Below are 16586 nucleotides of genomic sequence, written 5' to 3' on the forward strand. Positions count from 1 at the left end.
CACGTTATGCTAACCCTCCTATGTTATTCTTTCAACAAGATCACCTGTAAAGGCAAAAGAATATCATAGACCAATTACTTTGAATCCTTTATTCAAATGGAAATTCACATTTACAGAAACGAAGGCCTGGTAAAATTTGCACAAGCTGTTGCTATTATCTAACATGTAACTAGCTCAACACACAATTAAGTATTTACCAATCTGAGGTTTACTATTACTCAGAATACTTTCTGAATTATACAAGCATTAAATAAATGTGCACCATATAAAGAAACATGACACTTTAAAGAGTTTTAACAAAATTTGTACTCTAGAGCCAAGCTCTAATAATTGCAAAACCAGGCTTGCAAAAACTAACATGTATGACTATTACTACACAACCTCTTGTTTGCCTTTTTCTGCCTTACAGATCAATTTTGTCAGCTAAAATTATCTTCAAAAAAACCACTGGTATTCCTTCTAGAGTCACAGCATCTCATGTCCATATGGAGGTGCCAATGGATCTTGGAAAGCGATGAATGTGCAATTTCGCTATCATACTGAAGACGGTGTGGAATGTAAAAGAAAGTAAGGCAGAAACTTGAAAATAAATTCCAAGCAAAGCTGTCATTAAGTAGTTAACTAAGAAAGTAATGAAAACAAGCCTGATCTTAACCCAGAATAATACAATTAAATACAGAGGTATATCTTTTCACTTAGCTTTTGAACCTAAAAATTCTTAATGCAACAGTACATGCTATAAGTACATGGTATAGTAATGGATATGACTTCTCCATCACTGAAGTACTTCATCTTGAGCTTGTATTCTGACAGAAGCACTGCTCAAGATTCTTCCTTATTATATATTGGAGAGAATTATGAATTTGTGATTTTTTTAATATTTATGTTAAACTCATCATAATTGGATAATTACACTGTAAGGAAAACCATGTACTTCACTGAATATCTGCCTTACATAACACCCAGATACACAGTGGTTTCAGTTACAAGCAGAAAAAGGATGGTATTTCATAAGACTACAGATAACGTGTGCCTAGTCTTTAACTTACAAATCCTTAAGTTATAATTAAGGCACTTTAAAGGACCAATTTCTTTTCACATATGAATTTTGTATCACTTCCTTTTAAATATGTATTTGTTTTGAAAACCCTCAAATTAAAAAAGCAAACAAAACCAATCTCAAGACTTTCACCTTACACTATAAAAGCTCCTATTGGCTCCAAAATAAATAAAGAAGTAAAAACCAGCTAAAGCAAGTGAAGAAACTATCTTTCAAAGCTGCAAGAGCTGGCAACAGGTTTCAGAAGTGTTTCCTAAAAATAATGACAGCAGCACTAAAGAGAAGCTAACATTAAGGAAGGAAAAAAGAAAAAAAAAAGGAAAAAAAAAAGAAAAAAGAAGAAAAAAGCCTTGCTGGCTTAACTTAAAACAGTGGCTCCACAGGAAAAAATAACTGTTCAGCTTTAGCTCTGGCACTACAACTCTCTTTTGCCTAAGCAATAGGGGAAGGAGACATTAGTTTTCATCTGGAGGCTATGCTCCAGTCAAATAATTCTTCACACAATCATAGATACAATATACATTTTATTTACTATACATTGACAGAGTACAATGGACTGCAGTTACATACATGGATTTCAGCTGTTCAACAGTGAGAGCTGAAGCTACTCACAGTCGGTAGAAGCACAAGTGACACTTCAACCCTTAGGAAAATCATTTCTGACAAATGCAGTATTTAACTGGAAGATAGTGTATAAGATATTGAATATTTATGTCACCTTTTTAATATTTAACATCTTCATGTTTGATCAGAAAATGCATGTTTGGAAAAATATTTTAAATTTGAACAAATTGTAAGAATATGTCTCTTTCCATTTCCCCGAGCTTGCATTAAAGATGACCGCTCTCTAATTTCAAGCATTTGAAAGATGCTCCATTATCTGTTAAAGTGAAATAATTTCATGTTTCTCTATATTCACAGACTTTTTTTACAGTAGTGTACAATAAAAAATTACACACAAAATTAGCCACTAGAATATGAAAACTCTTTTCTATTAAACTTCTGATTTGGAATATAAGGGAGAAAACCCTTAAAAGTGAGAAGTCTGTTTGACTAAACCTCTGATTATTGTAATATTCAAGCACACCTATCAGCCTGATCTCTTTCAAAACTCCTGGCATTAAGACAGAAGTTGAGTTGCTGACAATTAATCAATGGCTATAATCACTAAACCATTAGAGCTAAAATATTTCAGTTTTAGTGGCCTCAAATCAATGTGTGATATCACATATGCTGCTATAATATCTTAGCATCATTAAGTAAGGGAAAACCTGACCACCAGAAACGTAAGCAGTCCATCTAAATTCAGGCAGTTTAATAACAACAATGTATTTTTAGCCTAATAAACTCTAAACGAAATCTTTTACGTATTTTCTTACAATGCTCAACATTCTTTTTAGTGTCTACACTACTGAGCACTAAGAGCCACCAAGTATCCTTAACTACGTTTCATTTCCTGGTATCATGCTTTAACAATACCTACACTACGAGATAGTGACCAGTAACCATTTACCATCCAAATATTGCAAAACAAATAGAAATCCTTAAGCTAGGAGTTATAAAGCATCAAAATTTGTTTATGTCACACTGGGGCAATTAAATTAAATAATGGTTTAAGGTATATTGCTTACTTTCTGTTGTTCATGTTGTTATAATTATTTGATAGAGATGGAGAGATCTTTGGTAAAGTTGAAAAATTGGATGCACCTGGGGACCTTAAAAAATATGAAAATGATAAATTAGATAAAAAGGCTGAGATATTAAAAACTATGAAAGAAAGCCAACAAATGAACAATGCACATAAACAAACATGGAAAAGAAGTATTTTTTAAGACGTGGGCACAGAACTAAAAACACTCAGGACATGCAGCCCTCAGAATCTATCTTTTAAACCTTGAAATGCTTCACAATACTTGAAATTTTATATCATGTTGAAGAAACAGAGCTATTAAGAAGCAAACAAATAAACAACAACAAAAAATCTCAGGCCACTGCTCTAAAAAAAAATGGTTTTAGTTCATGGAAATTTTAATCATCTTTCATTTAAACGTAAATGGATGTTGAGATGAGACACAAAAACTATTAAGATACATAATTCAAGGTCACTTGCTACCAGCAGAATAAAGCCATTTAAATAAAGTTGTCATACTAATACCGATAGTTACAAACCCCTCCAGGATATTATGCACAATACTAAATAACCTTTAAAAAATTATTCTGTTTTTTTTTGCCAAAAGCAACAGCATTATCGCTCATCCCCACTGTTTCAGGCTATTTTTAAATATAAGAATACTGATCATTTTAATCACATAGGCCCTCTGAAAGTCAATACACAACTATCTTGATGTGCAGTTTTCTTTTTCTGATCAAATCTTACAGATAAGCACAGAAACAGTTCTGAATACTGAGAGGAATTTATGCACCTTCATGTTTTTGTGGGCCCTACACAACTCCAAGTTGTTTGCATAAAGCTCCTGCTGTCATTGGCAAGCTTTGAAATAAGTATCACCATATGAAGAGTTCTGCATGCTCAGGATTTTCTTAAGCACCTTTCAAGAACTAAACTCTTCAAGGAGATCAACATTCTTACACAGGGAATTTTCCCAAGTATATTTTCGCATTTATTTTCAATCCTTTATTAATAAAACTTTTCCAAAAGAAGTCATGTGAAGAAATTATATTCCAAGCAACATTCATAAAGCCTTCCTGTAGTTTTCCTTTATCAATCTAAACCCTCTTCTCTGAACGCTGCCTTCAAAGAAGTAAAATACACAGATTCCGTCCACAAGAGAGGTATAAAACTGAAGCCAGTTATAAGTCTATTTCAATCTGAGACAAAAGTTAAATTACCCACATTCATGCATGTCATTATTTTAGAAGGTATTTGAACCAAGTAATTTTGAACTGAGATTTAACTTTACAAAACAAATTTGAAGCTTTTCTATTTAAACCAAATTCAAATGCAATACAGTTTTAAATTTAAGAACTCAGTGTATAACTGTTGTCTAACAAATGGAAAGAAATCAGAGTAAGATACATAAAGGTCTGGTTTTGACCTAAACCTAACAATAAGTTAATTTCTTGCTTAGAGAAGATACCCTCCTACTCTGAGGTGTGCAGTCTTTCTGCTTGCTTAAGGCTGTTTACATTGCTAAATCCTGTGCATAGGCAAGAACAGAATTCATCCACAGCTCTTACAGTTTTCAATATATTTCAATACTTGTGGGAAAACTTCATAACACTGGCAGAAATCCTCCTCCCCCATCATTTAAAACAAACAAACAAAGACCAAAACAAGGATAATAAACCCTGAACAGACAGTAATACAGGAAGCTCATGAAGTTCAGTCAAAGGAAATGCAAAAGCCTGCACCTGACAAAGAACCCCAGGCACCACTATGCACTGGGGTATAGAGGCCAGTGACCAGATGGAAAGCAACTTGACAGAGGAGCACTGGGGGTCCTCCTGGACAAGAAGCAGAACAGGAGCCAAAATGTGCCCTTATGGCCAAGGCAGCCAACAGCCTCCTGGGCTGCACTGAGCAGAGGATTGCCAGCAGGTCAAGCGGGGTGATCCCTCCCCTCCACTCTGCACTGCTGAGACACCCCTGGAATGTTGTGCTTGGTGCTGGGCTCCCCAGTACCAGAGAGACAGGGACATACTGGAGCAAGTCCAGTGAGAGACCAGGAACGTGGCCTCAAATCTGACAGCATCTGATCTATGGAGAGGCTCAAAGAGGCTGGGACTGTTCTGCCTGGAGAAGAGAAGGCTCCAGAGTGAACTCAGCAACCTGTATACATAACCAGTGCGAGGCAACAAAGAAAATGGAGCAAGGCCTTCTCAGTGGTGCCCACTGTCAGGAGAAGAGCCAATGGGCACAAACTGAAGCACAGGCAATTCTTGTTAACTACAAGAAATCTTGGTTTATGGTGAGGGTTATCAAACGGTGGAACAGGTTTTCCAGGGAGGCTGTGGAGCCTCCATCCTTGGAGATGCTCGTTACCTAACTGGACAAAGTCCCAAGGAATGTGCCCTAGCTGACCCTTCTTTGAGCATGAGATTGGGCTAGACAATCTCCAGAGGTGCCTTCCAACCTCAACTATTTTGTGATTCTGCGAAAAGCTTAGCTGACTTTGTGAAATGATCCTGCCCTTTTTCAAGCATTATATACCTTCCATCCTTTCCAATGTTCTGTATTTTGACCTTTTGAAATACGCATTTTATTCCCTGGCCTCAGAAATTATGTTTACAGTTTCTACTTTTCTAAAACAAGCACTACAACAAAGTAGCCTCAGCAGGATGTAGTGTGAGGCAATGGTGTGACCGATGACAGGACTGTAGGAAGGTATCTGAATGCACACTCTTTGTGATGACAAACTAATGCATATCACACAGAAGACTCACAAGGAAGTGTTTAATATTTCTACTCTTTTAAATATTTATTAGATTTTTCATAAAGTTTTAAACAGATATAAAAACCTGTCACCATTACTGTATGTTGATAGCTTCTATTTGAATCCACTGAACTTTGCAAACCTTCCACTACTATAACGCATTTGAATACCAAATTTCAGTCAAACTTTCTGATAGCTGCCAAACCTCACAAACGTATCCCAGCTTCACATTAAAACTATACATGCTCATTTTCTGCTTTCCCTACAGCCTCCTCTGACACCAGTATTTCCAATTACCATTTTACTTGTCCCTAGATCAAAAGTCTTCCAGGAGACATTCTTTAATTTATATACTTCTTCTGATTGCCTACCATTCCAACTGGAATGGAAATTTGGCAGAATAAAAGCAGGTACCATCACCAAGAATATCTTCCTACCAAAACTTCCAAAAAAACCTATGACATTCAATTATCTAAATTCTTTTAACCTTCAAACTCTACATCTAAAATTTGACTCCAAGTTTACATTTCTGCTAGGTGCTTTTTGAGGTCACAGATTAAACTACAAGTATTTTGCATCCCTTTCTTTCTGCTGCTCTACGTTACCAGTTTTTTGTTTCATAACATCCTGCAAAGCAAGATTATACTGTTCATACTAAGCTAAAATTGAACTGACTTCATTAAGTAACTTAATAGAAGCTAGTGTTTCTCATAAAAGTGATGGAGATAAAACATCAAGGATAAAGAATCTCTGTCCTTCAAATGATAAGCAGTAATACTATAAAAATGCTTGAAAACCACTATGAACCTTAATTACATGAATGCAGAATATAAAAAGGAATACGGAACTTAAAAGAACCTTAAGTGAAAAATATGCTCAAGAACCAGCCAACAAAGGCAAAAACCCACAGTTAACTATTTGGGCTGAGATCATGTCAGTTTTTCAGTAACTAGCCCCAACTATGATTGAAAACCAATAGAACATGATACAGATCCCGAAAACAACATTAAAAAAGCGTTGGAGAAACCACAGTCAAGTCTTTCTACCCACTTGCCATACCAAGGTATTACTGATAATGGCAGCAGGCAGAACAGAAAAGAAAAAAACACATTGTACTGTGTTAACTGATGACAGCCCAACAAAGAACAGAAGCAACATGCTGGTGATGTACACTGCAATTTAAATAATATTTATATGTAAATATTGTGCTCTGAAGATAAAGGGACAAGCTACCCATGAGAACACTCACACAGAAGAAAAATCCTAAATATATACACCTGCATTAATTTTAAAGAAGTATAAATAAGTTTTACAGTTTTCTACTATGAACTTTTATTCTGGTTTTGAGCAGAATAGTGTATATCACTGGCTGAAATCAACAAAATTAAGCAATGTATATGCAGGAGCTCATCATGTATTTTACAGTATGCAGCACTTACAACAAATACACTACTCGTTATGTTTTCAGCTAAGACATCTGAAGGCCAACTTTACACATGCCACTTTAAAAAACAGTTGGTTTTCTATTTTTTTTAATCAAAATAACATAAGAAAATAGTTAAGCTATACTGAGTAACTGTATGACTTAAATTCTCAACTTACTTGGGAGTTGAAGGACCTCTTGGCCATGATCCATCCTCATTCTTCTGTTCTATCACCAGTACCTACCACAAAGAGTATAATAAGAAAACTGAAGATTGCTTTCTGTTCCAATCTTTTTAATGGATTTCCTGACATGTGACTGAGATGGAAAAGATGTTTAAGTTACTATTCTCTGAGGTTCAAGAATATTCAATTGTACTTCCTCTTCCTCTGTTCACTTTTTTCTCCCCACATCTTAATTAGTGCAACTTCGAGCAAGCCACTTAATACTTCTATGCCTCTAGAATCTATGGATATAATGTCAAGACCTTACCTCTCCAAGAGGTCAGAAGATAACCTGCAATGTCTAATCAGCATCTATGAATATACAGAAATCCCATGTTTATACAACAGCTCTGTTAAGGAAGGGATATTCCTGAAGGAATTCTGCATCACACACAATACAGATCAGTAGGAAAAAAAAACCCAACAAAACCAAATGAAACTACTTTCTGCCTTGGTAGTCTTAAAGTCATACCTGTCTGGTTATTCCTGTATTTTTTGCAGAAATATTAATCTAATATCAATTTTCCAATAGGACAATTGACTAATGAAATGAACTTTGGTCAAGTTGTTACTGGTACAAAAGGGAGTACGGAACATGCAGTCCTAAACACAGGCATCAACTGCCATTTGAAACGCCTCTGGGTATTTGAGATATCTGCCCTATGTTGGCAGATATGACACAGGATCTACAAAAAGCTCATGCCTTTCTGGATTGACAGCTGGCATAGCCAGATCGTTTGAAATAGCAATTAAAGTCAGTATTTAAACAGAATCTAACTCTAAATTTCCAATGCTGCTAATTCTGCATAACTATATGCTGATGTTTCAAGATGCTAATTAACTGTCATACTGTACTTCTAATGAGTCTATACAGTGACATACATTCACATAGGTGCTTATGCCCAAAACCTTATACATAAGTCATGCTGCCACTTGAAGCTGTAAGCACATTTTCAGTCTGAATACACTAAGACATGACACTGAAAATTAGCTTTCTCTCTGGAAAAGAGTAGTCTGCTGTCTTTGGGCATCAACACTGCTGTAAAGGCACACTCCGCCATATTTCCCCCCACCGGCTCTCAGAAACTACTAAATATAAGGAAGATTTAGACTTCAAAGTTTAATGGAACCCCTAAAGGCTCACTTCAGAAACCATCTGGTAAATTTAGAACATTAAATTACTCAACTGCACACATAGTTTAGAATTGCACAGCAGAAAAATAACTACTAGGTTAGATGGACTTTTAATAGTCAGAATAACTATTATTGGACTAGGAGGCTCAGCAAGTAAAATAACAAACTTGTGTGCCAGTAAGCACAACTGATACATGGTCTATCACGTGTAGCATTTTCAGAAACCATGGTTAAACTTGGTTTTGAGCAATATTTGTTTTTCTGAAAGTAGAGATGTCACCTAGAGATCTTTTTATAGACCCTGCTTGCTTCAAGGTTAATGTTTCACTGGGATAGAGGCAATTTGCAAGTTACATCTTTGACACAAATGGGATATAGGGGCTCTTTTAGCAGGATCTCTGCATTGTTAAAATCACCTGAGTGCATGCAGCATGAAGCTAAAGGGCACAATAGCTCAAGCTGTTATTTTGGTTCACTGATTATTTACCTTCAATGCCATAAAAGAAAACAGAAGCACAGCATAAATACAGCTGTAAGCAGGTTAGAGTTAAGTATTTCAACACAGAAGGGAATACTTTTAATACAATCCTGCCTACAATTACTACCAATGAATTTCATGCATTCATGTTTGTAGCATGACAGCCTGAACTACAGCTGTTGAAAAAACACCCAATTCTATTTGAAGACTAAAGAATCAAGGTAATAACCTGAAAAGTTATTCCAATTATGCAATTGTTCAGGCAGTTCATGTTTATATTTCTGTAGCTTTAACATCCAGTATTTGCTCTTTACATTAATCAGAAAAGGTACAAAAAATATCTTGCAAGAAAATCTCCCAGAAAGGGATTTTAAAGTAATGATATAGCCTCATGCTAAAGCAAGTTTTCAGGCTTTTTGGTCTCCATAGTTCTACCTAGAAACTTTTCACTTTTTCTTAAATTCTACAATCTGGACAGTGAAATTTGAGTAGATGACATTATTCTTCTAAAGTACCAAAAAAGTTCTTCAAATTTTGGGTTTAATTTTAGGAACATATTCCAGATCTTAGGAGTATTTTTTTCTTATTTCAGATTTTGCCAAATTCCAAGTCAGAAGCATTACATTCATTTATTTTTAATTCACTAGGAGAGTTAAACTCATCTTTAACCATGAAAATACACTCAAAGACTACTTCTATTCGAGTGAATCTGTTTATAAAATCCTCTATCCCTAACCAATCTAATAGGAGGCAATTCTCATTTAAAAAGAGGTAAGACTCATTGGGTACAGTTACATTTTTAGGATTAAGAAAACCCAAACCAACGTATAAAATGTATTGTACTGTACCTGTCCCTGGTATAAGCCAGCATCCTGTATGGTACTGTCTGGTTTATTCAAAGGTTCAAAAGTGTTACTCATGTATTTGTTCCACAATCTGGTCTCTTTTTCACTTGGAATATTGAAGATTTTTCTTATCTCTTTCTCGATTGTATCTGTTTTGAAAGGGAGAGAACACAAGTTTAGCATTTCACTATGCAGTGTAAAGAAGAATAAAAATAAAGCATCAGAATCACCTACTCCTTTCTTACATTTAAAATAAAATATTAATTAAAATGTAGAAACACCATGCAACTACACCATGTTGTAGTTCAAGGAAGAAGTTGCTAGTTCTCTTGCCTTTAAAATGTAAACAGCCAGAGGATTATTTTATTCCCTCCTGAATCTCTTAGCAAAGCAGACCAAATGAAGACAAGTTGATAAGAACAGGTACAGGAGGTACCTATGTACCCACTTACTGATTTCTCAGAGTGTGGTAACACCGGAGTGTGGATGGGTAGAAAATGGTTAGAAGTGAGACTGGCAGCAAAACCAGGCGCAGGGAGTGCAATTTGTTCAGTTCCTCTCTCTAAATCAAACTGTTCTTGGTTTTCACTCTTCTACTACCCATATCCCAGTGCAATTAGCACTAACCAAAATCTACATGCACAAAGTTTAATGTACATACTTACAGAAATGAAGGACTACTTTGTAAAACCGAAGTGCATAAATTTACATTAAAAGGATGATGTAAGATTTTATGCTCTTGAAAGTTTTAACATAAAAACGTCTACCAGCTCGTACACTACCTGACAGAAAAAAGTGTTACATAATTTTAAGGTAGCATAACTATTGCCTACAACTGACATGTATGAAGTTCATAATCAACTCCATTCTCCTTATGTAAAAATAGAGTTTATTAAAGAGTTCCTTAATTTGATCTAATACGTGCATTGCTACACCATAGCAATCTTAGGTTTTGGGGTTTTTCTTTAACTGATACACTCACAAAAGCCCATGGCAGTCAAGTCTCAAAGCAGTTAACACAAAACCCAAAACAGGAGTCAAGAAATGTACTGTTCATTCCTGATGATCGCTGAAGACACAATTCAAAAAATGAGCACTGTAAGTTTTTTGAGAGATGCTCCCCTGAAATCTCAGGATAAAACACCAGTGTGTCAGCTCCTCCAGCATTCCCTTTGCTCCCTTTCACTTAAGACTATTATTTCTCTTCTGCTATGTTAAATATGAAAAGTCAAAATGAGACCTGAAGCTTGAGAAGTACTCCATAAAAATCCAGCCATTGGCTTGTGAAATGCATTACAACTGGCCAATATAAAATTTGTAGATACCGTAGGCAACTGTATATAATAATTTCTTTCTATCCTACTTAACACACATTTTAGTATGAAACCAAGAGTTAGACTGGATCATCTGCTCTAGAAGAGAGATGATATGTAGGCAAGGTAGGTGCCATTAACAGTGCAACAGGCTGTTACTTGATTTATTGACTTTAAAAAAACACCCTAAAGAAATCATGTACTGTCTGAATCAATTCTGAGCCTATGATTTCAGGTAACTGTATCTGAATTTAAGAATGAAGCTAGTCAACAACAGTCTTCTAAGAAGAAAATAAAAACCAGATTTAGCAATGACTTTCACTAAACAAATATACAGAATAACTTTTCTATTATCGTAACTAATAATCTGCACATTGCAGCTCATATTCTTTGCAAGTACTAAGTTTTAACATATTCCAGCTTCACTAACAGGACTGTTATAAGCCAGGTAGCATCAATGCTATCAGATGAGTACACAGTATCTCCAGGAGTCTGGGAACAGCACGTTCCACTTGACTATTACGCTAACTTTGAGACTGTGAAACTAAGCAATGCACACTTTATAATTCTTCCCCCCAGGAATCACTGAGGAGCTGGTGTGCTGGCTTATGATCATATATCTGATGATGAACATATCTGTTGCAATATAAATGAAAACTCTACATTCAGACAGGCATGGTCTAACGCATATTGTGTACAGGGTTCTCATCTAGTAGTGCTATTCACACCCCATGTATGTTATGAATAGTACTATAATGATGTCTAAAAAAGATGGGAAGAACTGCCTATTAAAAATGCCTCTCACTCCATCAGCTATATAGCCACAATTTCAGACAGCTCAAATTGAGAGCTAAAGGTTATGGATCCCATACAAGATATATTCTGTATTGTTAAAAATTAAATGGCTCCTAAAAAAAAAAAAAAAAAACAAAAAACAAACCCCCCAAAAAACCCAACCAACAAAAAAACCCAACAAACCAACTGCATGATTAAAGTACTATTTTGGAAGACTCTTGACAAGATGCTGGAAAAGTCCAATGAATGCTAATACAAATACGCCCTGTCTCCCCTAAAGATGAGTGCTACCACAAGTACCGGCTAAAGGAAACTAGTAAAATATTAATCTGTACTATAAAATAGTAATCCCAGCTTCCTGAAGAAGGGAAAGGCTAGTCACAGATCCCAGAACAAACTGTCCCTCAAGGGTGGCAAGTTCTGCATTCTTGTATTGTGCAGCAAATTAAAGGGAAAGATGAATCAAAGCCATTTGTCATGATAATTTACTAGCAAAAGTCCATTAGATGCGTGTCATCTCATACAAAGTTTATCAGCTCAGTTTTGGAACAGTTTTATGACACTGCAGACACAACCTGACCCCTACTCATCCATAACAGAGGCTACAAACAGTCCTTCTGTCCTTTTGTAAAACCCCTGAATAGAGACAGAAAATGTCTACACACATTTTCTGATTGTTTTATCATATTTTGATATATTTAATACTCCTGAATGGATCATTAACCCATTTTCACTCAGATGCCCTAATTCTACAAACACCAACAACAAAAACTAGACTGAAATGCTGCCTGAACTACATCTAGTTCATTTTCCTTTAAGAATTAAACACTTCACTTCACCCCTGCCCCAAAAGTTAGCCATCAGTCTCCAATATGCACTGCCTTCAAGGTGAGAGTTCTTGCTTGTAGGAGAGTCCCAAGAACACACGAGATGTGTCTAGTACCACCCCAAGAAAATGACTGTTATAAGAAAATGTTGTTATTAAGTCTGTTCTTTCCAAATACTTTTTCCTATCTTGTACTAACTTCCTGACATACAGCTTAGCTTAATTCCCATTTGAGTGGAAAAACCGAAGTATTCCAGGAATAATACACATTTGAAGACCAGTAGGTAAATATCATATTGTGCTTACAATATTTAAGATGCTCCAAATCTTTTTCTGTTTACCTGAATTAAGGAAGGTGTCATACTGATCTTTCAATGGCACTAAATAATATAATCCATGATGGTGGGTAGAAAAATTAAAACTTAATGAAAAGATCATGGTACCTTGTATGTCCACTAACTTCAGTGGGGCTAATACTGACTGTTTTGTACTACAAGTCTCCTGCAACCATAATGAAAATGCATCCCTTACTGGCACACACAAGGAAGGTCGATAAATGATCAAGATGCTGCAAGATTCATATTGCAAATTATTTATTGATCTACTGAGCATCTCTGCTATATATCCAATGAATTCTAGAACTACCTTAAATATACATGAGGTAAGGACAGCAATGGGGAGGACAAATCACAGTTTTACTAATGGATAATGGAAAAAACTCAGATAAGAGTTATTTTTTTACTCTTAAAAGTGATTTTACTCTTTCTGGCTCTTCTTCTAAGATGAGATAGGATGACCGTGCTTAGTACTCTGCATAAGAAGTTTCAGCTTCAGAAAGGGGCTTCCAAGAGTGTATCATTCATATGTCATGAAAGCAAATAAGGCCAATGTCAGTAAAGGGGCTGCCAGTGACTCTGACTCTTCCTCATTATAATTTATGACAAATTTTTTGTAATTCTCCCTCTGCTAAGAAAACAGTAACTGTAATTCCAAAATGCCCTACTTCATATAATCATAGAAGAGTTAGGGTTGGAAAGGACCTTAAGATAATCCAGTTCCAACCCCCCTGCCATGGGCAGGGACACCTCACACTAAACCATATCACCCAAGGCTCTGTCCAACCTGGCCTTGAACACTGCCAGGGATGGAGCATTCACAACCTCCCTGGGCAACCCATTCCAGTGCCTCACCACCCTAACAGGAAAGAATTTCTTCCTTATATCCAATCTAAACCTCCCCTGTTTAAGTTTTAACCCATTACCCCTTGTCCTATCACTACAGTCCCTAATGAAGAGTCCCTCCACAGCATCCCTGTAGGCCCCCTTCAGATACTGGAAGGCTGCTATGAGGTCTCCATGCAGCCTTCTCTTCTCCAAGCTGAACAGCCCCAACTTTCTCAGCCTCTCTTCATACAGGAGGTGCTCCAGTCCCTTGATCACCCTTGTGGCCCTATGTAGCATGCCTTCCAGGAGAATCTGCTCCCAGATTTTGCCAGGCACAGAGGTGAGACTGACTGGTCTGTAATTCCCCGGGTCATCCATTTTCCCCTTCTTGAAAATGGGGGTTATATTTCCCTTATTCCAGTTTTCAGGAACTTCACCTGACTGCCATGATTTTTCAAATATGATGGCCAGTGGCTTAGCAACTTCATTCACCAGCTCCTTCAGGACCCGTGGATGGATTTCATCAGGTCCCATGGACTTGTGTACATTCAGGTTCTTAAGATGGTCTTGAACCAGATCCTTTCCTACAATGGGCCCAAGGTCTAGGTTTTCACAGTCCCTGTGTCTGCCTTCCAAGACTTGGGCAGTGCGGTCAGAGCCTTTGCCAGTGAAGAGTGAGGCAAAGAAGACATTCAGAACCTCAGCCTTCTCCAAGTCCTGTGTAGCCAGTTCTCCTGATAGCTTGAGTAGGTGGCCTACATTGTCCCTAGTCTGTTTTTTATTCGCTACTTACCTATAGAATCCCTTCCTGTTATCTCTAGCCAAGTTTAATTCTAACTGGGCCCTAGCTTTCTTAACCTGGTCCCTAGCTTCCTGGACAACATCCCTGTATTCTTCCAGGCAGCCTGTCCTTGCTTCCACTTTTTATAAGCCTCGTTTTTCCTTTGAATTTTCCTCAGCAGCTCCTTATCCACCCAAGGAGGTCTCCTGGCCCTTCTGCTGCACTTTCTTCTACTTGGGATGCAATGCTCCTGTGCTTGTAGCAGGTGATCCCTGAATATCACCCAACAGTCTTGGGTCCCCCTGCCCCCTAGGGCTATATCCCATGGAACCTTGCTAAGCAAGTTCCTGAAGAGGCCTCTGATTATAGAAAGAAAATATCAGAAAGTAATCAATTACCTATCATTCCAGTGATACAACTAAATCCACCTATAGTTGCAAAATAGCTTGTATTTAGTCTTCAGGAAGGGATAATGGTAAATTGTTTTTTTTTCTAAGTTTCTGAGTTTACTTAAAGGATACTGAAGTACAACTTCCAAGTTCAACCAGATCTCAAAAAGGTCACTTAACATACAACACTAAAGCCTTGTTTCAAGGACAGATTTCATAATTTGAAGCTTTTATTCTAACACAAGCAGATGATTACTTAAAGTTTAAATTTTAAACAAAGTAAATGATTGTTTTAAAAGCAAGCGAAATCTGCAAAGAATTAAAAGTTGGCAATTAGAAGTCACTAAGAATAATGTAAAGAGAAGCAAAATCTGACAGAACACCACTGTTGTCAAAGAATGTAAACAAAGAGTAATGGCTGGGCATAAAGTGCCAAGGACATAAAGCACAGTTCTAACTGCACAAATACAGTTGATCGAAAGGCTCTTATCTCACATACACATAACAAATACACCAAAAATTGAGCTTATATGATCAGTAATATCTTTGCATATTTTCTGCTGCTTTCAGGGACAAATGTTACCAAAATATGGTTTCAAACAATGACTCAAAGAGCAGCCCCAGTAACTACAAATAAGGGTAAATTAAAGGTTTATTACAGGACTCAGTTACTGTAAAAGATTGTGCCTGGCCTGCCACTGCACAACCCAAGGAATACTGCCTTTGTAGGTCACCTCTAGCCATTAATTTATAAATCCAATTAATTCTTGTGTTTTGCAATATACCCTCCTGTTATTATATGACTAAAGAGATTTGGCTAATGAAAGACATTAATAGAAACACATGAAAAAAACCCTGTACTTCTTACACACCAAAAGCCAGGAAAAACTACTATGGAAGCCAATAAAATAAATAGAAACATCACACTTCCTGAAAATCACAAACTCCTACTGCTAACGCAGACGCCTAGATAAAACTGTACAATTAGATATTTTTTTAAAATTATTAAAAATCCTATATATTCCAAACTATTTCACTTTAAATTTTAACCCAAAGTTAGCCCCATCCTTTTTAATGGTTACAATACTCATCTATCATTTCACCTAGAGACCTGTTTATTCAGAACTTGCTACCAAGTACTATTTAAACAAGTAACAATCACATATTAAAAAAAACAGTTTGCGTACCTATTGTATCAGCTTTACTAAATCTTCGTGTGACAACATTGTTCATATTTCCATTTTCACAAAGCTTTAATTCAGTTAGATATACTTCTACTTTGCAGTGCTTTACAAACATACCCTGTTCAACGACCTGAAAAACAGATTGGGATCAGGTATCAGTCCAAACATGTTTGCATATACACACTTCTAAATACTTTTGAGAACTCTTCAAGAAATTGAAGTTCTGGGAATGTAAGAAACTTAATAAATGTAAAAAATTAGAACTAAAATTATTTTATAACTTTTTACAAATACAGCAAACTAAAAAGTAAATTTTTTGCATGATTATGTTGTCTTACCTGTGTACACGACCACCATGACTTTCAATGTTTTAAGAACAGTGAGAATCACAAATATGCATGCTTACCCAAAGGATAAGATACTCAAAAGATAAAACCCACCAAAAGTTATTTTTATTTCAAAATATATTCGTTGCATGCCACTTGCCCAAAACATGAAGAACTAGTTTTCACAGTTAAAGAATCCATATAAAAACAAGAATACAAGCTAATAAAATCATGATATCACATTTTTAAAT

General features: G+C 36.2%; 1 protein-coding gene across 3 annotated transcripts in view; it reads right to left on the minus strand.

Annotated features, from left to right (window-relative positions):
• The window catches only part of USP15 (ubiquitin specific peptidase 15), a 61265-nt gene that overhangs the window by 22621 nt on the left and 22058 nt on the right, over positions 1 to 16586 (minus strand). For 2 of the 3 annotated variants that reach the window (XR_004549617.1, XM_034062841.1), the window contains exons 4-7: positions 16013 to 16139; positions 9562 to 9707; positions 7057 to 7118; positions 2692 to 2775 (exon numbers count right to left, since the gene is read on the minus strand). Coding sequence is in view for 2 of the 3 variants with exons in the window: in XM_034062841.1 (XP_033918732.1) it covers positions 2692 to 2775; positions 7057 to 7118; positions 9562 to 9707; positions 16013 to 16139 (419 nt within the window). In the remaining variant the exon portion in view is untranslated. Of the gene's footprint in view, positions 1 to 1474; positions 1941 to 2691; positions 2776 to 7056; positions 7119 to 9561; positions 9708 to 16012; positions 16140 to 16586 lie in introns of those variants that run through there. The other variant, XM_031048036.2, reaches the window with a different exon arrangement.

The sequence above is a fragment of the Melopsittacus undulatus genome, chromosome 5, assembly GCF_012275295.1.
Source record: "Melopsittacus undulatus isolate bMelUnd1 chromosome 5, bMelUnd1.mat.Z, whole genome shotgun sequence".
Classification (NCBI taxonomy): Eukaryota; Metazoa; Chordata; class Aves; order Psittaciformes; family Psittaculidae; genus Melopsittacus; species Melopsittacus undulatus.